The sequence below is a fragment of the Malaclemys terrapin genome, chromosome 13 (genome assembly GCF_027887155.1).
Source record: "Malaclemys terrapin pileata isolate rMalTer1 chromosome 13, rMalTer1.hap1, whole genome shotgun sequence".
In the NCBI taxonomy this organism is placed as follows: domain Eukaryota; kingdom Metazoa; phylum Chordata; order Testudines; family Emydidae; genus Malaclemys; species Malaclemys terrapin.
Genome location: NC_071517.1, coordinates 8,839,578 through 8,864,653, shown reverse-complemented (window position 1 = coordinate 8,864,653; position 25,076 = coordinate 8,839,578). Strand labels below are relative to the sequence as shown.

General features: G+C 45.9%; 1 protein-coding gene across 4 annotated transcripts in view; it reads left to right on the top strand.

Moving 5' to 3' along the window:
- RHBDL3 (rhomboid like 3) overlaps nt 1–25,076 on the top strand; it is a 131,080-nt gene that overhangs the window by 50,152 nt on the left and 55,852 nt on the right. For all 4 annotated transcript variants that reach the window (XM_054048052.1, XM_054048053.1, XM_054048050.1 and 1 more), the window contains one exon: nt 14,029–14,187. In XM_054048052.1, coding sequence (XP_053904027.1) covers nt 14,029–14,187 — 159 coding nt within the window. The remainder of the gene's footprint in view (nt 1–14,028; nt 14,188–25,076) is intronic.

Genomic DNA, 25,076 nt, shown 5'->3' with positions numbered 1-25,076 from the left:
ACTTCAAAAGTTCTCTGGTTTGTCCCACATTAAATGGGAAAATTTTAGAAATCTTGAAAATTTTCGCAGGATGGGAAAACCATTTTGTGCCCAGATGCAGATATGGGATTAAATGGATTTAGGAATTAGCAGGCTGGCTCAAACCCAATCGTCCTAAGATTTATGAAATATGCAAGAAGTCCATTAAAGTAGAAGAATGTTATTCTCTTTTCCCTGATTCTCAACATCCCTCTATTAGATCCAATTCCTGATTGAAAATAATCTCTATATTTGTATGTTACTGTAGCACCTAGAAATCACCACCCAGATCATGGCCCCATTGTTCTAGCAACACCTGGTAGGAGATGGTTCCTGCCCCAAAGAACTTGCATTCTCAGTAGACAAGACAGGCAAAGTGTGGGAGGAGAAGTGAAGTGACTGAGCCTAAGGTCACACAGCAAATCAGTGGCAGAGCTTGGATTAGAATTCAGCTCTACTGACTGTGTCTGGTTACCCTAGCCACTGGACCACATCACCTCCCCTTATCACTAGAACCCTTGTTACCTCTGAAGATTGTTATCTGGCAAAACGTGCCACTCACCTGATACTGCAAGATTCGAAATTATGTTTCTATCTCAAAAATAAAATCATTTCTCTGCTTTGGCCCCCGGCCCTTTTTCCATTAGTCTTAATGCACTTACATTAATAATGGAAGAGGAAAAAGCAGATCTGGGGAGGGCTCAGTCTATAAACACATCCTTTAACAGGACATCTAGCAGCATCTCATGCCACCTTTGGGGACTCATTGCTAATATGACTGTCTGTCTCGCTTTAAAAGCTGCATCTCACTTTGCGGGTAATGGGGCAGCCTTTACTTACCCTGAATCCTTTTTGGAGAGCCTCTTCAGCTCCAGCGTCATCAGGGCAGCGTGTTGGGTATAATTTTGACCCACAGGGCTGTAACGCTGAATGTGATGGGGAAATGTGGGATTGCAGGCTGATTCCTTCTGAAATGCTGCTTGCAGTGCTACCAAAAAACGGAGCAGGAGAAAACAAGGATGGTTCTTGTAAGTGGATCATAGTGATTCCACGTGGTCAGAAAGGGTGGGCTCAAATTCAGCAAATCTACAGGGTGTCTCTTGACATCGCATCCTACCCTCCCTTGCAGCAAGATCCCAACCAGCTGAGGAAGGGATGGATGGGAAATGGGTTCAGATTGGAAAGGAGCCTGAGTCGCAACGTTTGGATTCGTATCCCTTCTGGTTCCAAAGTTCTGAGGCATTCAGTTTCAGGGTTCCATTTCGGCATGTTTTAGTGATGCCCTACACTGCCAAGGTCTGATCTGGATCGGTACATCCCTAAAAATCAAGGGGGGTTGAATCCCAGGTTTCACTTCAGCCTATTATAGATTTGGGCCAGCTACAATGTGGACCTGGATCTGAACTTCCACTAAGTGTGGTGGGGGACAGGGATCCAGTTTGGGCCGGTCTCTAATCAGTGGGACCAAGCCACCCTGGTTTTGATTTTGGACACCTGACTGACTGGGCTTTGTCTGTAAAAACCCAAATCACCCCCTCTCTCCTTACCCTGGGAGAGAAGGCCCAGCTCTGTTTATATTCTCCCACCATTCTGAACCTGAGGGATTTTTGCCCATTTCTCCTACTTTGCAGTTGTAGATCACCTTCCTTTCAAGCACTTTACAAACCTAAATGAACTAAGCTTCACAGGTGCCCTGGCAGGGACATAACCTCCATTTTACAGAGGGGGAAACTGAGGCACAGAGAGGCTGAGTGACTTGCCCAAGGTCACTCCAGAAATCTGTGGCAGTACCAGGAACGTAACCCAGATCTTTGGGTCCCAGGCCTGAACCTCAAGGCCATTTTTCCTCTCCGGTTAGCAGTCAAGCTGGGTGGTGAAAAACATGTGCCTGTGCGTGCACCAGATGGATGCTTCTATGGACAGTTTCAAGTGAGGTTTCAACAGGTGGGAACATCAAGAGAGCAAAGAAAACAAATGAACAGATGTTTATCTTGATCTTGTTTTGCCTCCCCCTGCTGGCCGTCTAGACAGTAATCCCGCCGAGCCAAGTTATCATGGCATTGGAGGAAAAGGAATGGGAAAGGTGCAACCAGCAAACCCCTGCTGCAACCTCCATGTCCCTTTTGCTTTATGGTGCGTGCAGAGCACCATTTAACCCTATACTGGGCGATTGCCATGCACTTCTCTCCTGGGCGATTGCCATGCCATGCGCTGCTACTCAAACAGCTCTCCGCCCAAAAGACCCTCTGTACTGGGTAGCACCAAATGTTCAGCATGGCAGCTTCTCTGCAGCCTTCTGTCAGGAGTTGGCGCTGTCCAGAGGGCCTGCCCAATGATTTAGTGAGGGTATTATCACAGCACTTGGATGTTCTCTGGCTTTTGAGAGCCGGTTTCCAGCCTTAAGGTTCACCTCAGGGCAAAGCAATCTAAAGCGGACTGAAAGTACACCAGGACAGCACTTAATCACTTGATGCTGGCTGTGTGGTGATGGTTAAATTCATTATTTACAGTGAGAGAGAACGAGAGAATCTCTTAGCGGATACCGCAGTAATGCATCACTGTGTGTATGGTTTTCAAGGACTCAGTTTAGGTGGTGTGTGTGTGTGTGTGTGTGTGTGTGTGTGTGTGTGTGTGTGTTTATCTCACAGCACATTTTGCAACATACCACCTTCCTCCATCCTGGACCACTTTAATCTCCATACACCATTGTCCTCCCGCTACCAGAAGTGAGAGCAGTTTCTCTAGGCCCCTGGGAAAATAGTTGCGGACAAAGTTTTGGTACAATAGCTTCTGCTTTTGCTCTCGACCTTTGGTTTATTAGATGGGATTTGATCTGCTTCCTGGTCAGTCCTTTAATCTTTATCAAAGCAGCTAATGCTGCACATTCTACCGCTGTGTGCAGAGATGATAAAATATTGTGTGAGCTCAAGCTGAGTTGCAGCATGAATTTCGGAGACTGGTGAAAGCTAGAGATGCCAACGTAGTGGGACCTACAGCTATTTTGGGAAGCGTTTCTTTGCCTGCCTCATAAACTTCCTTAAAAGGGATTGCTCATGTGAAACCAGTGATCTAATGGTGTAAGTGTACCTGTCGGTCTAGCTACTTCTCATTGCTACAGGATCTGTTCGCTTCACAAAAGCTGTTGAGTATGTCTGCACCAGGGCTGGAGGTGTTACTTCCAGCTCGGGTGGACATACCTGCACTAGCTCTGATTGAGTTACTGTGCTAAAAATAGCAGCGTAGCTGTGGTGGTGCAGTGGGCTAACGGCCCCCAGTACAATCCTGTTTGAGAGCCTAGCCCGTTCCACTGCTGGCACGGTGGCTGCTATGCTGCTGGTTTTAGCGAGTTAGCTTGATCAGAGCTAGCGCAGGTATGTCTGCCCGAGCTGGAAATTACACTTTCAACAGAAACCTATCCCCTGCCAACAAGTGTCAATATCCCCATTTTACATATGGAGAAAGTAAGGCAGAGAGACTAACTGATTCACCCAAGGTTTCCTTATGGCGTAGGTGGAAGATCTTGGAAATAACCCCAGTGCCTTAGCCTCACGGCCATCCTTGCCCTCCTGCACATGAGGTTGATGTTGCAAATGCACGTTGGAATTCACGAACTGAAGAGCTAGCTGTTTAATAGCATTGGCCTGAGCCGCGAGGCTTGGGTGAGGATCCGAGTTTCAGTGGTGGTTGGATCCAGGATTTTGGTTCTGGTTCTACTCCATAATGGAAGAGCACAAGAGGGCAGGTTACAGCGCAGACACTATGGGCATGGGTCATACAGGACCCATAGAACGGCACGTTCTCTGGAATAACCGCTGGAACGGGTGGGTTTTAAGGTGTTCACTCTCAGAGGAGGGGGAGGAGCGTGGGAGGCTGTTCCGCAAACAGGGAGGGGTGTGACAGGAGGAAGAATAATGTGGTGCGTGGATTAAAGAGACAAAGGAGAGCAGTCAGGAGTGGGCTGAAGAGGATGAGGAGAAAGAGAGACCAGGAAAAGCTTCAAAAGCACATGGAGGAAGAGGGGAAGCCAGTGCCGAGAGTCAGATGGAGGGAAATGCAATTGGCGCACCAGGAGAGAAAGAGACACCTGACATGTGTGGAGGTTTCTTGTTCTTGCTGAGGTTTGCTTCCCTTAGCAGCGAGGGGGATCTGTGCAGACAAGACCTGCCCTGCACAGGGATTTCTGAGAGACAAGAATGGGGCAGGGCTGGGATATGAAGAAGGCATCACCCTTTTATATAAGGATTTGCATATGTACCTTTCATCCAGTGATCCCAAAATACTCTACAAACACACAGGCCCCGATTCTCATGTATGCTAAGGCCCCTTTACCCTGCTCCATCAGCTTAAGGTTCAAAGAATGGGTGTAAATCACCTTAGCCAGAAGGTGATTCAAATGCGACATACTCCCACTTTAAGGCCTCTTTCCAGTGCCAGGGTGGTATACAGGGGCCGTGGTATAAATGAGAATCAGCCCCCCCTATAAATTAGCTCCCCCACGCCCTTGAAAGATAAGAACCGATTGTCATTTCCATTTTACTGTTGGGGGAAACTGAGGCACGGATTTTTTAAAGTGACTTCTTCCAAGTTAACAGCGGATTTGGGACTAGAGCCAGGAGTCCTGGTTGCGAGGCCCATATTCTCACCAGAAATGAGGGTGTCCCTCAGGGCTGATCTCCTCCCTTCATGCTGAAATAATGTTACCGTAACTGGGGAAACCACAGTCTGCAGTAAATTCTCTGGGCCTAGGATAGATCTGTTGCCCCAAAGCCAGAAAGGGATTTCCCACTCATGCTTCTTTCAGTCTGTGACTCCCACGGCTGCTCTGGTCCCTGGTGAGTGTTTGCCATTGGCTGCTAAGCCATCCATCGACCTCATTCAAATGAGATCCTTGGAATCGGGAAAGGAGCAGCAGCCTGGGCTGTGTTAGTGTCTGCAATTTCCCAAGATATCAGTGCATTGTTTAACAGCTGCACGTCTCTGACCCCCACCCTATTTGTGCACTCAGTCGTGGCTGATGTGCTTTTAATTAAAGAGGCAGAACAGTCTGGGGTTTAATTTACCACACTCACCCCTCACCACCACCACCACCTTTAAAACAAAGTTTCTAGCTGCTTCCTTTTCTAAGCAGTCTTGCTGGGGCACCTTAACTTTATGACGAGTTCATAATAATAATCATAATTAATAAGAGAGCTTGCAGTGGGTGGGAAAAACATGTGCCTCAAGTCCGGTGGTTGTTATGGTCATTAACATATTTACATTTTTGCTTAAGAGCCTGGTGGGGGATCAAGGGAATTAAGCGTAATTGTCTTTGAGATGCAGAGGAAACCTTGCATGAAATTGTCGTTAGTGCCCTATTGTGCCAAATGGGCGTCCAGCCTTCCACACTCCTCAGCCCCAGCAGTTGAGTTATGTTTGTTCGCTTACATAAAGGCAAAGGGAGAAGTAATACGGCTGAGCTTAAAACAGGAAGCCACTGCCTTGAATTGGATCACAGGAGTATTTGGCTGGTGAGTGGCTCCCAGTTGAGGTTAGGAGCTCAGGGGCTGTGTGGATCTGATGTCAGCCCTGACTTGCAATCTTGATGGAATTGGATATGCCAGTCCTGTCTTGGGGGATGAGTTTCCAGGAATAAATTAACCATGGATCAATATTTGAAGCATCTTCTAGTTAAGGTCAGTTTCTTTTTACAGCTAGTTGATTTGGGGTAGGGTGGGGAGAGGAAGGGGGCATTTAAACTGTGCAGTTATTTGTTGTTTTATCATGTGACGGGAAATGTGAAGAAGCCACTAAATTATCTGATTTTGTAGCTAGCTGCTGTTTTGGAACAAGAGTTGAGGAGTTTGATTTATTTGTGTGTGGAGGAGATTGGGGGGTGCTGTTAAGATCAAATTGTCTAGATCTTGTAAATAGACAAGCAAATCCAGAAAAAAATAAATATAAAAACCTACAGCATCTATGTTAGAGCTGGGGCTCCAGGCAAAAAATTTCAGACATGGATACTCCAAATTGGTTGGAGTCCCGTTGTAAAGAGAGAGGCCATTTGTAAATATTCAGATTAGGGGAGTTTACAATTCAAATCTCAGTTTTCAGAATTGTTCAGATCCCAGGTTTTGATTCAAACCCATTTCTAATCGGTATCGATGAATGAATGAATGCAAACTACATGAAATGCAAGAACAGGCCGGCTGTCCTGTGAGAATAGAGTCTGTTCCAGTTATAATACGCTTGGGATGCTGCAGGAAGTACCATCTACCTGCTGCTGATCCTTTCATTTGGATCATGGCTGGGAAAAGCACAGCAGCAGAGCGGCATGAAGAGCGAAAGTTGTGTGTGTGTAATAGTGAGGCCTTCTCTGACTGGAGAGTCTTCTAACATTACCAGCCTGGCCTTCAGATGTCTGGGAAGTCAGTTAGTCACTTAGATGCCAATTGTTAGCAGCTTGAGTGACGAGATCAGATCTGTTTTGACTCTAATGCTGATATCACAGGGGTAGCTAAAATTAGTTTGTGCAGGGTTTTGAAGCCTTATAACTACTGGTTATTCTTACAAATGGTTTTGCCATGTTTCAGCATATAACAAATGTCAGTTAAAGCTATTGGTGATCTTTATAGCTCTTATTGCTTACAGGAAGGTGTAATTCATGCCCGTTAAAGAAATGTACACACTTTGGCTGGGTCTACTCTACCCGCCTGAATCGGCGGGTAGAAATCGACCTCTCGGGGATCGATTTATCGCGTCCCAACGGGACAATCGATCCCCGAATCGACGCTCTTACTCCACCAGCGGAGGTGGGAGTAAGCGCCGTCGACAGGAAGCTGCAGAGGTCGATTTTGCCGCCATCCCTACAGCGGGGTCAGTCGGCTGCGATACGTCGAATTCAGCTACGCTATTCGCGTAGCTGAATTTGCGTATCTTAAATCGACTCCCCCCTGTAGTGTAGATGTAGCCTTCAAATTGCTGCTCATAGGCTTTCCTACCCACAAGCTACTTTCCCAAAGTCAAACAGGAGCTAATAACATAGCTGGGGGTGGAGTCCAGGGGGTCTGACTCTTCTCCCTGCTTTAACCATTAGACACATGGACGTCAAGTAGTGAAACGTTTAAACCTACGAGGTGCGAATGTATCATCCCTGAGCAGGATAAATCCTTTCACTGAAATTTGAGACTATAGTTAAACAATGCAGTGAAGTAAAATGACCGTGTTGGATCGAATATTGTCAGTTAATGAGCATAAATACAGCAGTGTACCTTGGATCACAAGTATTGGAGATGGCTTTATTAGATGACTGAGTCTATCTGCCTCTGATAAGACAGCATAAATTCTCCTCGATAAAGGTTATATCTGCTATTATGCTAATGATGCACTCTTCCTTGGATGTATGGTTTTGACAAATCCATTTTATTCTGGTGTTGGGCAGTGCCAAATTAGACCGGCCTTTGAGTTACAGACAGGGGCAACAGGCGGTAAAAATGGACCTGAACTGAGACGTCGAAAGGCTTGTCTTTGTGACCATTTAGTTCACGACAAGCTGGGGTGTGAATCTATCCTGCACCAGCCTGGCCTGGAGTAACTGTCCATGTGCACTTTGCTAACGCACATTAACAATTTGTTAATGTGTGGTTTGACTGAGTCCTTTTTTGAAGAGGACTAGATCAAAGCACATTAATGAACTGCCAGTGTGCATCAGCTGGGTGCACGTGGACAGTTAGTTCGCAGCAGGCTAGTGCAGGGTAGATTCATTCCCCAGCTTGCCGTGAACTAGATAGTTGTGTAGGCAAGCCCTGAGTCTGGCTATGGTATTAGGATCCAAACTTCCAGCTCTCATCCGATTGCAGAGGGGCTAGATGCAGCATTAATATCTGAACTTCTCCAAATCTTGAGATGTTGGGATCAAGGGGATTAATTTTACCCCTTCTTTAGTCGGAACTGGTGAAGAAAGCGACCTTTGGGATTGGATGCCGGTTGTCAGGAAGGCACGTCACGTCACAGGGCACATTGCAAAGACATAACTTGGCGCATGGAGGAAAACATACAGCATTGACTTTCTGCAGATCATTTGTTTTGTTTGTTTCCAATCATCCACCCCCACTGACAGCTCCTGTATTGAGGCAACTCCTCCATCTCAGTTCAAATGCATGCAGCAGCCCCCTCCCCTCTGCTGTTAACCCCCTGTCCCCTCCCCCTTTTTGGACAATTCCATCAAACAAAACAAAAAAAGGAGGTTTTTCACCAGACGCTTAAGACTGATAGCAACTGTGGAGGCTGTGAGCGTCGATCCAGAGAGAGTACCGCAAGGGAAGCAGCGGCACGACTCTATTCAGGAGCACTCGAGTGAGCAGGTTGGCAGCTGAATGCTGAAGTCTTGCAGCAGAAGCCCTCTGATTAGGGGCTCAGTGAGCGAGCTGGAGCCATACGCACAGACTACCTCTTCAAAACAATTGGCCTTGCGCTGAGGTCAGTTTTGTACTGTGGATTCTTCGGCTGCTCCGCTTGATGGGGAGCGCTCTGCCAGATTCAGCTGCTGGCATGCTGTTCCCCTGCCACCTGGGCCACTTGCCAAGCCAGCTTTTCTTTTGCTGTGTCCAAACCAAGCCAGCCAAAAGGTGCAGGCATTCAAGCTTTTGTTCACTGCTAGGAAAGAGTGAAGGTTGTTGAAATCATGTTGCTTTCACTGAACTCCTTTTCATGTCCAAAATGTTTCCATGGAAATATACCTCCTGCACTGAAATGCTCCTGTCCCGCCCCGCTTTTCCTTCCATCTTTTAATCCAGCCAACAAGCTTGATATCATTATCTACAAAGAGAGGCCAATGGCATACAGACTCTTCTGAGTCAAGTTAGAAAATCAAAGGCAAAACTCCCAGCAAATGAGAGCCGGCTGAGACTAGACCGAATTGGAGTTACAGCAAATTGGTCCAGCCGCTTATGTTTGTTTAGTTTCCAAGTTTCAAAAGAAATGGGTTCGATCTGATGTCAGTTTTTGGTTTCTAATTTGCTACGTGTCGCATTTTGGCTGATGCTGCGTCCAGATGAGAACACAAGCTGGCAGCACTTTGGCCAGGAGTTGCCTATGGTTTTGCGTTAGGACGGAACCCAACTGTACTGCCATTCCCATGCTGGTGTTCAAACTTCCTTGCAAAGGTGACGTTGTCAGGTTCCAGTCCAGCTGAGTATCTCAAAAACCATTGTCCCTAACTGGTGCTCATTGTCATCTTCGTTGGCTGCCAGAGCGGGCAAGGATGGAAGGGCCTTGGAGAATGGACTATGTTGTCAGCAACTGGTGTGGCTAGGTCACGGATAAGGCATTTTGGAAGGGGGAAGACATGTAAGGGAAGCTTTGTGATATTGCATCCTCCATCTGTTCTGTGAATCAATAAGGGGCTTTAGTTTTCAGGACTCTCAATCCAGCAGCTTTCACCAGCACCAAAGAAAGAGAGGAACTATAACATCTTTATGGATTCAGAGCTACAAAGCCTATATGACATTTCAAGACTGGATTAAGAGAGTTGTAGCAATTAGAAATGGAAAAGATCTCTTAGGTCATCAGTGCAGGCCTGTTCCATAAAGTGTATTTATAAAAAAATACAGGATTCTTTATAACAATTAAAAAAAAAAAACCCAAAGCCTCTGTGTCTCTCTCCTCAATGCCTGGAGATACCGCTGTAGATCAATGAACTCAAGTGACACCAAGTAATTCAGCGAATTCTAATCTTTGACGGAAATCCAGTACATCCTGCAGATACTCAGTTAAAGTTAACAGATTGTCACCAGTGGAAGACAAGATTTCTCTGTACTCTGCTAGGAAGCAACAGTGTTCTTGGTAGAAGTGGGGGGAGTTAATACAGAATTTAATGTGGGAATCTCTTTCTACTGAGCATTTCAGAAGATAAATTGAAATGGCATGTGGCTGCCTTGTCATTTCTGGTTTATGTTATTTATCTCCATAGTTCACACTCCCAAGAACCTGCTTGTAATCCATTTAGAAATAAAAATCTCTGCAGCAACAAAAACATACATCTGATTTGGAAGCAGTCGTAAAAAAGCTGCTTTGCTTGTCAGTTTTCAGCACGGTGCCTGAGGAAGAGTCTATATTATTCCTGCTTTGAAAAGGTGTTAATAAATTCAGATGTAAAACTATTCTTTGGATAGCTTCTCTTGTTCAGGCTGCATCCCCATGTACTTAAAGGTTCAGTCACAAAGTTTTAAATTTAAATAAACCGCAGAAGAAGAGAGAAATTAAGATGCATTAGGAAGGGAGAAGAGGGCTGGTTTCAGCTGAGGTTTGAAATGAGATGGAGAGCTGGTAAGATGGAAAGATGCGGGAAAGAGGCTCCAGATGACAGGAGATGGGGAATGCTCCAGCAGCTCCAGGGTGAACCACAGAACCAGTCTGGTCCAAATGGAATGAAGGGAACAGGTAAGGGAATAAATAGGGTCTGCGATGTCCAAAAAGCAGCAACTTTTCAATTAACAAGTTCAGAGGGGATCATTCCATCTCGTTCAGAATGCCTGGGTGTTTCATTTACTCCAGAAGACACTTCTGGCTCTGTGTAAATTGTCTGACTGAAAACTAAAGACCGATCTGAGCTGAGGAACTCTGACATGCAAACTTCCTCACCTTGCTAAGGAGTTCAGATTCCTTGTTCTAGCTCAAGCTGTTCTTCTGAAAATGACCATCTGACCACAAGCTGTCTCCTCATTCTCAGGCCTTTTAATCATTGGCTGGAAGCCCCAAAATCAGACATGGCCTTTCCACGAGGAGGCGAAAAGGGGACAGTCGAGCGCACCAGCATTGCCGTTGGCCAGCTGGAATGATGACACTCAGTAAAGTTACTTGCAGTTGGTCAAGGATAGGTCCGTCGTGTGAAACTTATAACAACTTGTCTGGTTTGGGGTCCTGTTATGAACCAGAAATTTAGGCTGGATTCACCATACCGTTCAAAGAGGTTCACGGTTAAAGTACTGGGCAGATCTTAAGCTATATTCCTGTTGGATAAATTCAGAACCAGGCCTGCGCTTCACACTTGGTTTCTTCCTCTCTAACGGGTCAAAGCAAACCATAGATCCAAACACCTCATAGCCAAAGTTTATATCCAAACTTGGTGGCTTGGGCCCATGTCTAGTTTTGACCTCAAACCAGGTAGCAGTTGGTGCTTTGAGCTGTGTTTCATGTAGAGTTTTTATATTGGTTTAAAGCAACAAAACTCAAAGCAAAATTTGGTTGGCGGTGTGGGAGCCCGTACAAGCACAGAGCAAATTAAAACGGTTCCTCCCTTCAAACCCAAACTACCATGCTTGCCACAGTCTGTCAATGACTCTTTGTCTGTCCTGACGGATACGGTTCTCTATCATTTAAACTGAGAATCATTTTTCTTTAAAATGACTTGACTTTGCCTCCATTTTGCCAAAGCCCATTATTTGTAAAGGGGGAAAATAGCCTTTAGCAAGGAAACCACAAGATGGTGAATGGGTTTGGGGGGTCAGGGGGGGCACAAGGGGTTGGTTATGTTTTTTTGTTTATCTACCAGGTTTGAAGTTGGGAAGGCTGCAGGTGACAGTCTGTCACATTCTCAAAAGGTCTCTTTTGGACTCTCCTGTCCTCTCGGGATATTTTCCATCCAGCATTCTCACTATTAGAATGAGCGAGCCAGTGTGTCCATGCTGTTATGTGTACGCATGACTGCCATCTACTGGACAGAGTCAGAACTACTCAACTGTGTCAGTGCTGTCCTGCTAACAGACAAAGGAGATTCTCCTTTGGCTGTTATAGAAGAGTCCTGTACTTTTTAGAATAGGAGTGTCTGAGTTCTATCCCTGCTGTTGCTGTAAAGATACAGATGACCATGGGGTGCATCCTGGTAATAACTGAGAAACCTTAGGCAGCCAAAGATTTCTTATACTGTTATCTTGCGATTCACCCTTAAATTTTTTAATGACATTGTAAATCTTAAGATTTGCAATGCTTCCAGTCCCATCTCCTCAGGATAAGTGATTGGCTTGAGGCAGACCATGTGAGCTCAGAGCTGTACTAATGAATGAACTGAGACAGATAATCTCTCTCTCTTACTCTCTGTAGAGTCACTTGGAACACTATTTTTTTTCTTAGATTTTTCTAGGCCAGAAGGGACCTTTTGATCACCTTGTCTGACCTCCTGTATAACACAGGCCATAAAACCCCACCCATTATTGCTTGTAGCAAGCCCCTAACTTTTGATAGTTCTCAAACTTCATTGCACCGTGACCCACTTCTGACAACAAAAATTATTACACAACCCCAGAAGTGGGGACTGAAGCCTGAACCTGTCCAAATCCTGCCACCCAGGGCTGAAGGACTCGGGCGTCAGCTTCAGCCCAGGGCTCGGGCATCGGCTTCGGGCCTGGGGTGTTGGCTTCAGCCCCAGGCCTCAGCAAGTCTAATACCAGCCCGGGTGACCCCATTAAAATGGGGGTTGTGACCCACTTTGGGGTCCCCACCCCCCAGTTTGAGTACCGCTGAGCTAGATCATAACTTTTAGAAAGACATCCAGTCTTGATTTAAAGACTTCAGGTGATGGAGAACACACCACAGTCTGAGGTACATTGCTCCAATGGTTGATTGCCCTCATTGTTAAAAAGTGCCTCTTCTTTCTCGTCTCAATTTGTCTAGCTTCAGCTTCCAGCCATTGGATCATGTTATGCCTTAGTCTGCTAGATTAAAGAGACCTCTGCTATCAGAAATCTTCTGATGTAGCTGCCGATAGGCTGTGATCAAATCACCTCTTAACTTTTACTTGGAGAGATTAGCGTAAGGCAGATTTTCCAGCCCTTGAATCATGTTTGTTCTCTGCTCATCCAGATCTATTTGGTATTGTTGTGCGTGGTTTTCAATGGCTACTCTGTTCCACTCCCAGGGACGCGCCCGCGGTTCAGTGGTGGTGATGTTGGTAATATTTTTCAAGTGGTCCAAGATCGTTTAGGGTGAAAGTGCTCGACAAGAAATGCAAGTTGTGTTGTTTCTTTGCCCAGTATTTGACAGGATAAGGAATCTGAAAATCTACATAAGCCATCTGGCTAGCTGCCTGAAAGGAGCAAGTGTTGACAGTTAGTTTTAACTTTACAAATAAAAGCATGAACAGAAACAACCACTCAATTAAATGCATCTACTGGCCAAATAGAGCAGTACCTGCTGAGACTCCGTATGTGGTGTTTACTTTGAAATGCAGACTCCAAGAGAGAGCTGTGAATGTGTAGGACAAGGCAAGGTCTGTAGGTAAAAGAAGTTTGAATGAAGAGGCTGATGGGAACATTAATTGGGCACGTCTGCTCACTGAACTAGATCAGGATGAGAAGGGGGTTGTTGTACCTGAATACAGAGCTCATTCAGGGAGGTTCCTTTGTCCTCATAACCCTACTTGCCTTGCAGTTGGGATTTGGAATTAACTTTAGAGAGCAGACGTTAGCAACCCTGCAGGTATTAGAGTTTTTGGGTTATGTCTCTGATTGCTGGCAGCTTGGCTTGGTCTCCACTCCCAAGGGCAGTGCCCCTCCTCATTTCTAGCTAGTAGAGTTTTCACGTGTCCTGACCACAGATGAGGTAATCATGCCAAGCTACCAGCAACCAAAGACCTAAGGCTGCTCCCTAGGGAAATGCAGAGGTTTTCTTTCCTGCCCACTGATCTGGTATCCTCATGCTCTCCCCTTCATGTTTACCTGGAGCATCCTTCCCTATCTCAGGCAGACATAACCTTGGCATTCTCCAGCACAGAGGCTACATCCAAGACAGTGTCCCCACAGCTAGTGTAACTGGTTGTCTGGTACTGATTGGATGATGGTAGAAGAATTCTCTCCATCCCTTGGAGCAGAGACCTGTGCATCCCACAATGCTACCAGCAAAAGTGATAAAACTGTGATGGCTTGCATGGCAACATGGCATGGCTGGGCCTGCGGCTGAGGCTGAACCCTTAGGAGGTCAGCATTGTAGGTGTTGTGTAATGCTGAGGAAATAATTCCTGCTTTGTTTTCTCCCTCTCAGTTTGACCCCGAGAGCACTGGCTACATCAGCACTGAGAAATTCCGAAACCTCCTCCAAAGACACGGCTCTGAGCTGGACCCACACAAACTGGAGGTGCTCTTGGCCTTGGCAGACAATAATTCAGACGGGAAGATCTGTTACCAGGACTTCGTCAACCTGGTAAGTGGGCCACCAGGAGGAGCAGATCTCAGTCCTAGATGCTGGGTTTGCTTCCGACGTAAAATGTTAAGCAAAGAGGAGCAGCTGTTCCGTTTCTAGCAAAGATTTGCTGGGTCCCTCCGCAAACTCTGGGTGGGGTTTTCAAAAGCGCTCAGTGGTAGCCGAGCTCTGAAGTTGATGGTAAAGCTCCCATCAACTTTAATGGAAACAAAGTTAGGCCAGTGCTGGGCGCTTCTGAAAATCCCCCGCTGTGTGTGTTGTAAAGGAGTTAGAAGGTGCTCCCCTTGGAACATTCCTTCCCCTCCATCTGCACTTTTAGCTTTTAGGCATTCGGGAGAATGGCAGCCTGTCAGGAGTTTCACACTTTCAGGGGAAGCACTGAGAAGCCAACAACTCTCAGCGTTTACTTAGGTGAGAGTTGACCAGGCTGCTTGGGTTCTGATGAGACAGGCTGCAGGGCTGCATGTTTACAATAAACTCACGTGGGACTGATTTCCAGACTCGAAACTGCCAGTTGGAACTGCTCATGGTGACCTCTTGTGCAGGATGGCGAATAATTAAAGAAAAAAAGGTTCTGTTTGACTTCAGATTTCCCAGCCCTAGGATTTCCTTCCTCTGCCTAGGCGTCTGTGAGCGGAAATCGTGATTGTCCAAATTGGATGCTGAGGCGAGGGCTGTTGTCAGCCATACCCCATGGGCCCTGAAAACTGATCATGTGGTTCCATTCCCACTGCAGAGGGGCCTGGGACATGGGTGATGTTTTCAAAAGTGACCTAGGCTGTGTCTGCAGCTGAGGTGTGATTGCCGCGTGGGTAAGTTTACCTGCGCAGGTAACAATAGCATCATAGACGTGGCAGCCTGAGCTTCAGCGCGGGCTGGCAACCTGACTAGAACCTCTGGGGAGCCTGGGGATGTACTCAGGTTGCTAGCCTGTGCCGAAGCCTGAGCTGCAATGTCTTCATTACTTCTTACCTAATTAAAGCTAGCCCGCGTATGCCTACCCACACTACGATACACCTTCGCTTGCTGTGTATATAGATATACCCGTAGGCACTTGGGACCCTGAGCTCCATTGCCTTTCAATGAGACCTAGATGCCTAGGCATCTACGTCATTTTTGAAAATAGGATTTAGGTTCCTACATCATCTGAAAATGTTTTGAAAATGTTACCCTTTATTTCTGTCTCACTTGCTGGCCTCTGGCTGTGGGATCTGTTTGTGACCAGGATCATACAGGCAGCACTAGAAATAGTCTTGTGCTCCATAAACAGCGACTGCTGTGACAACAAGGGGGAGAAACTGTGTTTTTTGACAAGCTGGTTCCCTCCGCTCTGCTCCATCTGCCCATGTGCACGGAGAGACCCGGCTTCTTGGGCATACTGCCCCTCCCGGCGGTTCTCGGCTGACAGTAAAGATTCTCCTTTTTCTTTCCGTCGTGCACGCTCAGTCTCTCTCGATATGTCAGTCAATATACTGCATGATGTGTTTCGTTCATGGGTAGCTGTAGGTATAGGAATCTCACACTCTATAAAAAGTTCTAACTAAGCCTGTGTTGATCCCATCTGACCAAAGAATGTTGCTAATGAGGCACTGAGCCATAATAATTCTCCAGCGCAGGAGCTGGCGTAAACTGTGAAAATGACCAGTCCGGCTGCCTGACGTTAAAATAAAACCAGCAAGCAACCCAACCAAGGGGAGACGGGCCAGCCCAGACTCTGAAGCTGAAACCGGCAGCTGCCCTGGCCCATCCAGGGCTAGGTTAAAAGCTACAGTGAGGTTTGCTGCCTGAGCCCCCATGCCTCGTGGTGTCAGGTATGAGCCCCTTTACGCCAGATGAGTCCTGGGGAAACAGGACATCTTCTCCTTTTATCGCAAGCTAGGGCTGGGACACGTTTCCTGTGTCGTCTGCTCAGCAGAAACCCTCCATCCACAATTCCTCCAACTCCCGCCACAAACACACTCGCTAGTTTCACTAGCTCTGGCTACGTTACACATTCTGCCCTGCTTCCACCATCACCACCTGCCTTGACTCTCTTTTCCCCTCCGCCTCCTCTCCCGACAGCAGCAGCACAGTGTGGAGAACATGGGGGGTGGCAAAGATGGGATGCACTGACTATGGGCATTGCAGCCGAACGGTGAGGAGGAAGAGGCAGGTTAGGGCGTGGGCTGGCACACAATGAAGCCAGTGGCAAGCTCTCATTTACTCCATTGGTGCCGGGGTAAAGAGCTTGGATCCTGCACCATTGAAGTGTCGCCACTGACTCCAAAAGGTGCAATCCTGCTCCAATTATCTCTTTGTGCTCTGGTTTCCCCATCAATAACATAGGAGTAATAGTGCGCTCCTGCCTCACCTTAGTGATGCCTGTTAAAATGCCGTGGAGGCCCTGTTGAAAGGTGCTGCATGGTCCTGCTGCAGAGTGGGACTCTTGTTAGGGGAAATTTCTCTTGGCCCACCAGCAATCCCTCCATTTTATTACTTACCTGTTGTTTTCTCAGTTTAGGCTGCAGGCTCCCTCTGTGTATCCTGTAGTGCCTGAGTTCAGTAAATATGGGAAAAGCATACCAGGGTCGAGCTATCAGGCATCCTCAACTGTGGGTGAGCAGTGAGGTGAAATTACCCTAGGAAGAGGCACTGAAATAGATCTGTTGGGTTTAATCATGCCATCTTAGCAGCTCCTTGTGTGGTTTTATGTACACGTGAAATGCAGCAGCAATAAAACTGAATATTGTGGGTTTGGTGCGTGATCACCTAGCCCCACCAGCTGAAGGCTCATGGACAGAGTGGTCAGTAATACCCCATGTTCAGTGGTAAATGATAATATTTCACACCCATATACAGTTTCATGTGTTCAAAGTCCCGTGCGAGCGTTTTACTACTTAAGCCGCACACCTTTTGGGGGCAAGCATCGTTCAACTCCTTTTATAGATGGAGAGAAACTGAGGCAGGGAGGTGAAATAACTTGCCCAAGGCCACACCGTGAATTGTTGTTAACAGTGGGATTAGAACATAGGCCTTTCTGACTACCAACCAGCATGCCTAGTCCACCCAGACACAAAGCAAATGTGATTGGTGGAGCTAACACTAGGAGTCTGGAGAACTGTCTGGGACCCATCACCCAAAGATCCTCTTTGACCCAAGCACATCATCCCCACTTGTAGGAAGGGGAGTTAGCTGCAGGTTTTGAAGAGAGATCCTGAACCATTTCTGCCTGAAATGCTTGTACAGAAAGAAAAACATCATTATACTTTATGGAGTTAGCCTGATAAGAAGAAGTGATTGGTTTCCTATCACCTCTCCCTTTATCTCCCTCATTTACATGTTGGCTCTAGCTAATCAATAGACCCGCAGGTGCTGAAAAGCTAAATTACTTATAAATGGTGCCTCTTCTTCACCTCCCCCAGGCTATTTAGTGGGTGCTATAAATCAAACTTTCCAAGGCTGCTTCTCCTTGCCGTAGTCTTTCACTCTCCTTAGAAGATTCATACCACGCTCCTGCTGGGGAAATAGACGAAGAGCAACATAGGAATAATAAAATTGATCAGAAAAAGCATGGATGAGATTGCTGTAAAACCACCCCATCTGATTCATTTGATAGCTGGGCTCTAACCTGTTTGTTTACAAGCAAGCATGGTCTAGTGCAGTGGCTCTTAACCTTTACTACAGCCTGTGCCTCTTTAGTTCTCAAAATATGTTCTCGCACCCCTTATCAAAAATCGTTGAAGTAGGTCAGTTCTTTAAACCTAGATATATTTGTTGTTTGTATATTACAGTAATTGTTAAAAAATGTATACAGGGGAGTCGCATCTTACGCGGGGGTTAGGTTCTGAAGTCAGCGCGTAAGGCGAAAATCGCGTATAGTCAAATGCTCATTGAGTGGAATACTACAGGTACAGTATTAAAATTGTTATTTTTCTCTTTTTTTGTTTTGTTTTGCCGAGCGCGCATAGTTAAAATCGCGTAAGTTAAATGCGCCTATGATGCGACTCCACTGTAATGTTGTTAAATACATAGGTTTGATGAAACAAAGTAGTTGTACTTGCATGCTCATGCTTAATTTGTGTTTTTGATGATTTACCTTCTAAAAAAATCTGACCTGTCTCGCACCCCCAGAAAGGGCATCTCTCAGTCTCAAGGGGTGCGTGCACCCCAGGTTAAGAACCACTAGTCTAGTGACTAAGGCTCTGGCCGTGGCGCTGGGTTCTGTTCCTGCCCCTGTGTGACCTTGAGCAAATCACTTCCCGGCTCTGTGCTTCTGCTCCCCCGTCTACTTGGTCTGTAAGCTCCTGGGGGCAGGGAGGGTCTCTAAGGCACAGTGGGGTCCTGAGCTTGGTTGTGGTCTGTCATGCACATCAGAAGAATATGAAAACATTTTATACATAACCTCAGATACCTTATCAAAAGACAGGAAGGAAAGCTCAAAGGGCAGATCTGAACACTCTGGCCAGCAGATAGCCTACTCTCTAGGGTCGCTGAGCTGTGGAAAGGTGTTCAAAGCAGAACTCTTTATACTCCTGGAAGTGACTGACCATCCCTTAGCCTAAGATGTATTTTTCATTTTGGATGGGGGCTGGTGGTCCTCAAAGATTGCCCCTTTAATTCCCTCTCACTCACCTACTTTACCCGCCCACAGAGGCCTCACAGCAAATAGCGAAGAGGGAAGGCTTGAGCCAGAGATGGTTCCACTACTTCAATGCAAAAATCCACTGGAAATACCTGTAATCTAATGCCCAAGGTGCGTGGACCTGTGAGTGCCATGAACTTCCATCTGCCACAAGCAGTGATAAATCTCCTTCAGCGGAATGGGGTGACATTGGAATAGATGGGGAAACCTGGGATGTTTCATACATTTATAAAAGCTCAACCACTGGAGAGCCGTTTTTCTTATTATCAAGGAAAACCTGGCATGACACCAAGAATTATGCCGATGAGCGCTTTACAAATAGCTAAAGTGGAACGTATATGCTAGATAGATAATACCTGCGTTGAAGTACTTGTATGTAAGTGTCCTTGCAGTCCATTAAAGTACTTTGAAGTCTAGACTGGATACAGTTGTTGCAGTCTTGTGTAGGGAATTACTCACAGCACTGAAGACCCTGGTGCAGTAATAAGTAAATACCTTGTGTTGGGTAATAATTAAATACCTCTGCTTTTTGCTCTTCGTCTGAGGATTGATTTTCCTATTTCATTGGCTTAGTTAGTGTGATGAATTGATCTGCTTTCAGAGATTGTGGTGATGAATCTGGGGGAGGGAAACATAGATCATCTGTTATACACATCACCGCCGGGACTTTGAGTGTGGCTGGGTGTTTTTCTATCAATATTTATGAGTGAACATTCTGAACTGTTAAAACATTATTGATTCGTTTCTTGTGGGGCCTCCCAAACAAGTCCACGTTACTGTGACTTTATTAGCACCAAGAGCTAGAGCCAAAATGACACTAACAGAACTCTAGCCACGGGTGGGGAGGGGGTCCAGCCAGCTGGGGCAGGTTTCAGAGGTCATGTCTGATGTGGTTGGTAATGTAGGGAATGAAGAAGGAGGGAGATCCCTGGGTTCCTGCGTGTCACAAAAGCATCTCACGGGTTTCTTCACAAACTTCGCCCACAGGGAGGTTGGGCTGGGTGTGACAATTACTGTCCCCTGGAGTATGAAAGTCAAATCAAAAGCCCCTCGGACAGGAAGTCGAGCACTGGGCTGGGATCAGGAGACCTGGGTTCTAGTCCCAGCTCTGCCACTGCAACTTTGGCCCGTCTGTTTCACCCCGCTGTGTTTCTCCTGCCGTCCTTTGCATGTCTGGTCTCTGTGGATCGTCAGTTCTAAGTGCCCAGCAAAGTGGCGCCTCGATCTACGTTGGCGCTGCAGTGACACAAAACATAAATAATCAGAAATCAGGGATCTGTTTATCTTGATGGGCTGTAACAGAGCCTGGGTATGCACTTATGGTCTGATGCCGAGAGGTGCTAAACACCTGCTGCTTTCACAGACCATGGCAGCAGCTCAGTACATGGGGCTCCCAGGGCTGCCAGACTCCCTGCTGCAGAGCCAGGAACAGAGTCCTGGTTAGAGACTGGGCTTCCTGGCTCTGTGGCAGGAAGCCTGGAAGCTCTGGTGTCTCTCACTCTGGGGCATTCTGCATGGTGGGGCTGCCCTGGGGCCACATACCCCAGAAGCCCAGGCTCCATGGAAGCCCACCATGCAGTCTGGCAGGAAACCTGTCTGTGGTTTGTCAAACCTGATACGTTTTCCCAAAATACTTTAGGTCCAAATCTGTATTTTCTGACAAAAACAGGTTTTGTCAGAAAATTCCTGACCCATTCCAGTCCTGGATGCATTACAGCCTACCTCTCCCCTTACATACCACCTCTCAGATCAGCCAGGAAGCTTCTACTAATGTCCCCAAGGTTTGGTCTGCAGGGACTAATGGAAGCACTTCTTTGGTGGAGGACCTTCTGTTCTGGAATTTGCTTCACGGGTTGGTCCAGCGAAGCCAAAACTGGCATGACCTTCAGAGCCTGCTTTAAAGCTCATCTTTTAAACTAGACTCTTCCTTGAGAGTGGCAGCTGTGTGCTATGGGGTAACCTGGGAGCAGGTTTCAATGAATTGAGTTGATGTTTGTCAGTGTGTGCGTTTGATGATGGTCAACTGTCTTTGTCCCCCTCTAGTGACTCAACCACATAAAAGATATCCACCTGCAATTGCTTCCAGCTTCCATGTTAGTTTAAGAGGTAGAGGCCTGTACTTTGGAGCTACATGTCGGTGCAATCCAGACAGGGCACCATTACATATGATATATGTGCCCAGAGAAACTAGGATGGTGGCATTATATACATCTTTTAAAAAAAATCAAATACATAATTGAAAAGCATGGGTGTCTGTGTAATATGACGGGTGGGCAAATTCTACTAACATTCATTCATATTCTTTAAACATATTGTTTAAACTCTTTTTGTCCTTTCTGTATTCATTTTCTGGAAATATTCTAACAAACAAGCTTTTTGGTTCTGGAATGTTTGTGGAAATAGTGATCTCTAAGCAAAGCTTAGAGGATATTCACAAAGAGCCACATTTAGAATTCAGTATCACACTGAAAATGTAGAGTTATTCATCCAATAAGGGACCATAAATATTACCCACATGCCCTGCTTGAATTTTGAATAGTGAAAACTTGCAACAGTCTGCTTTGGAATAATCTACAGACCCCAAAATTATCCCTAGAAATTATTCAGCAAACAATTCAGAATAATGAATAAATTCTAGAACATTGAAGTCTGCTGATGCAGTTCACAAACAGAGTGAAATTCATCAGGTAAATGAATCATTTTGAATGATTTCTCATCTATATGTATGAGAATCACATTGAGTATGTATAAAACATAATACTGCATCATATACATATTTTATTTATAAAAGAACATGTTTTCAAGAAGCCACAAAGAACAGCAAAAAGCAATCACAAGTGGCTTTTGCCTGTCTCAGACACTGGGAAGAAAAGCTGCTTGCTGGGAAAACGAATATGTATTTTGTATATTGCTGTTATCCGGTTGGTTTTCTCTGGCATAGAGGAGACACAGAAAGTACACAATGAAAGTGCTGGTTGTAAACAAACAGCAACAGCTGCAGGAGGAGATAAAGCCCAAAGCTGTTTAACTAACTTTGCTACCTTCAGAGATGAGATGATCCAGAAAGTAATTACAGCCAAGACATTATTTACTGAGTTGAACACAACTTGCCTTTGGCAGCCGGGGACCTCGCAGGTCAACTTTTTCACACCGTGTGCTGCGATTCCAACAATGCTGAGCAGCAGGGCTACGGATCCCCGTAGAGATGGAGTCTCTGCTTCCCGGCCAAGCATTCTTTCTTTTCTCTCTGGAAACATGGGACAGATTTGTTACATCAGACAAACCAGGCGACTTGCGAGCCGCACCAGGTTCCTCCTCAGATATGGCAGCAGAGCCAGGGAGGGAGCAGCTGGAACAGTACAGCCAGCAGCCTGGCCTCTACTTTATATCATAGCAGAAGAGTGATACAAAGCAACTTCCAAGCTGCTTGGGTACCTTGTAATACAAGAGAGTTATAACCTGGCATCATGCCTTGCGCTTACAGTTTTCTCTTATGAAAATCACTTGCATAGCATGGGGCCATGACTATCTAAGGAAGTATCAGAGGGGTAGCCGTGTTAGTCTGAATCTGTAAAAAGCAACAGAGGGTCCTGTGGCACCTTTAAGACTAACAGAGGTGTTGGGAGCATAAGCTTTCGTGGGTAAGAACCTCACTTCTTCAGATGCATCTGAAGAAGTGAGGTTCTTACCCACGAAAGCTTATGCTCCCAACACCTCTGTTAGTCTTAAAGGTGCCACAGGACCCTCTGTTGCTTTATCTAAGGAAGGTAATTTCAGCCTAAGGCCTAGTGTGCACTAGAAAAGCTTTGTGGGTATAGCTTATACCTGCAGAAGAGTGCTTTTGCAGGAATAGCTTACACCAGTTCCCTGAACAAAATAAGCTGTACTGGGAAAAGCACAAAATCACACCCCTAATCAACATGGCTATACCAGCAAGTGTCTGCGGTAGACCTGGCCTTTTCCATCTGTGTCTCTGTGTATTGCAGTAGATAAAGTGCAGGTTTAAAAGTCCGGTGGACTTAGGTTCTAGTCCCAACTGTGCCACAGATATTACTGTGAGAAATGGGCATGTTCCTTCACCTCTCCTGGCCTGATTTCCTGTATGTAAAAGGGCGATAATAGCTACCTACCTCTTCTGTGGCTTGCTTAATATTAGTAACTACTGGCTGAGATCCTCCAGTGGAAGATGTGGCAGAAATACCAGATATTGTTTCATTGTGTTGTCCCAGCTCTTTGATGAAGATTGTGGAGAGAAGCTGTGTGGAGCAAGGAGGGCTGGGGGCAACAGCTGTCTCTGGAAGGGACTGGCTATTTCAACACCCTGGGAATGTCAGACAAGCTCCTGGAAACAGCCCTCAGTGTGATTTACGAAACGCAATACAGTGGGTTCCAAAATAAATAGCTAGCTGTAGCTTTGTAGTAACTTTAAGCTGATGCAGCATCTTTGCTTCGAGCAAAATGTATCCGCTAATTTAAACCAGATCCTTTGTTACCCAGGTCTGGGATCAGTGCCCCCGGTCAGTGTCTAGATTTCAATGGCTTCTCAGAGGAGGCAAATCCTAGCAAAAGGCATTTTTTTAACCTGGTGTCAGCTGTACAATAATAATCAAATCACCCTAATCCGAGATTCACAGGTGCCAGCCATGGGTGCTGGGACTGGGGGTGCTGCTACACTGGGGGTGCTGGCTTGACATGGTTTCCATCATTTACAGGGTTTACAGTTTGGTTCAATGGCTCTCAGCACGCCTACTATATAAATTGTCCCAGCACTCCTGGCACCAGCATGGTTCCTCCATCGGGGAAACAGCCCAGCAGCCTTCCTGCTCCCCACCCTTTCTCCTCTGAACTGCCCAGGCCATGCACTGGCAGCCTGCAACACCAACTTGGTCTCTGTGAAAGCAAATAAATAAACCAAGCTGAAAAGGCTGGGTAGCATCTGTGGCCTCTGCTCTTCCTGCTCATGCGTGACAGTGACGCAAGCCTGGTGGTCATCAGAGAGGGAGAAGGAAAGGCTAGTTTGGGATAGTTCCCTCTTCAATGAAGGGGTGAGGGGGGCGCTGTATCAGAATTTGCTGAGAGTAATATATACAGAGATCAGGGTCCTAATGGGCTAGGTGCTCTCCATGCATAATAAGAGAAACCGTCATTTTCCTGAAGAGCTTCCAGTTTAGACAAGACAGACAAAATGTGGAAGGGGAAAGACAGGTGAAGTGACTCCCCTGAGGTCACACAGTCTAGTTGCTCTAGCAGGCTTTGGGTGCTGTAAAAATAACATTAGTGTAAGACCTGGGGCCCAATTCTGGTATCCAGCTATGTCTGTACGTTTGAAAAGCCCCAGCCAGAAGGAGAACCCCCCTAGTTCCTCCAAAATCAAATGAGTTGACATTCTGCCAGCTCCCTGTATCATCTTCCAGCACTGAGCCACAAGACTTAAGGGTCCTGGCCTAAGTGAGCTGTGTGGGCATCTGAACCAAGGTCCATGGCTGGCTGGATAGCAGAGCAAAATATTTCTGCCTTGGTAGCATTTCACTGCACCCGTTCTGCAGGCAAAAATGGAGGGCCAAAATTTGGTTTCTGAAATTTAACGGTTAGTATGCTTTTTAAAATGTGCTGCTCTGGGCAATCTTATGGAAAAGATCCTACGGAATGTAATAGAAAATCACTATTCTGTAGGTTTTATGAATCACCATATAGAATGTAATAGACATCAGTAGCCTGGCTATAGAATTTTATAGGTTTGCTCATAAAACCCATAGAAAAGATCTCATGAAATACTTAATACTATTTTTTTTTAAAGTTTCATAGGCTTTGTTGGTTCAGGCCTTGATTTAACAAAGCACTTAAGCAGCTATTTGACTGGAACTCAATGATATATAAGCATGTATTTAAAAATAAGCATATGCTTAAGTGTTTCCTCGACTGGGGCCATAATCACTATTAAATCCTATAGGACTTTTTGGTGGACTGGGGAATTTAATGAGGATTTGTTGGGATCTTTCCCTTTTGGAAAACTCCTGTAAAACTTAGTAAGGATGAAACCAATAGAGTTAAACTGAAAATAAAAAATAGAGTTCTATTGAAATTACTCTAAAAACATATCAAATTGAATAGAGAATTGTGTCCTTTACTGGATTTTTACAGCAGTCTCTAGAATTTAATGGAGAGTTATATCCTGGTTACAGAATTCTATCGATTGGTTCCAGAGTTCTATAGATAGATGGCTGCCTTTATGAAATTCTGTCGTGTTTTCCTTTTGGGTTGTAAAAGG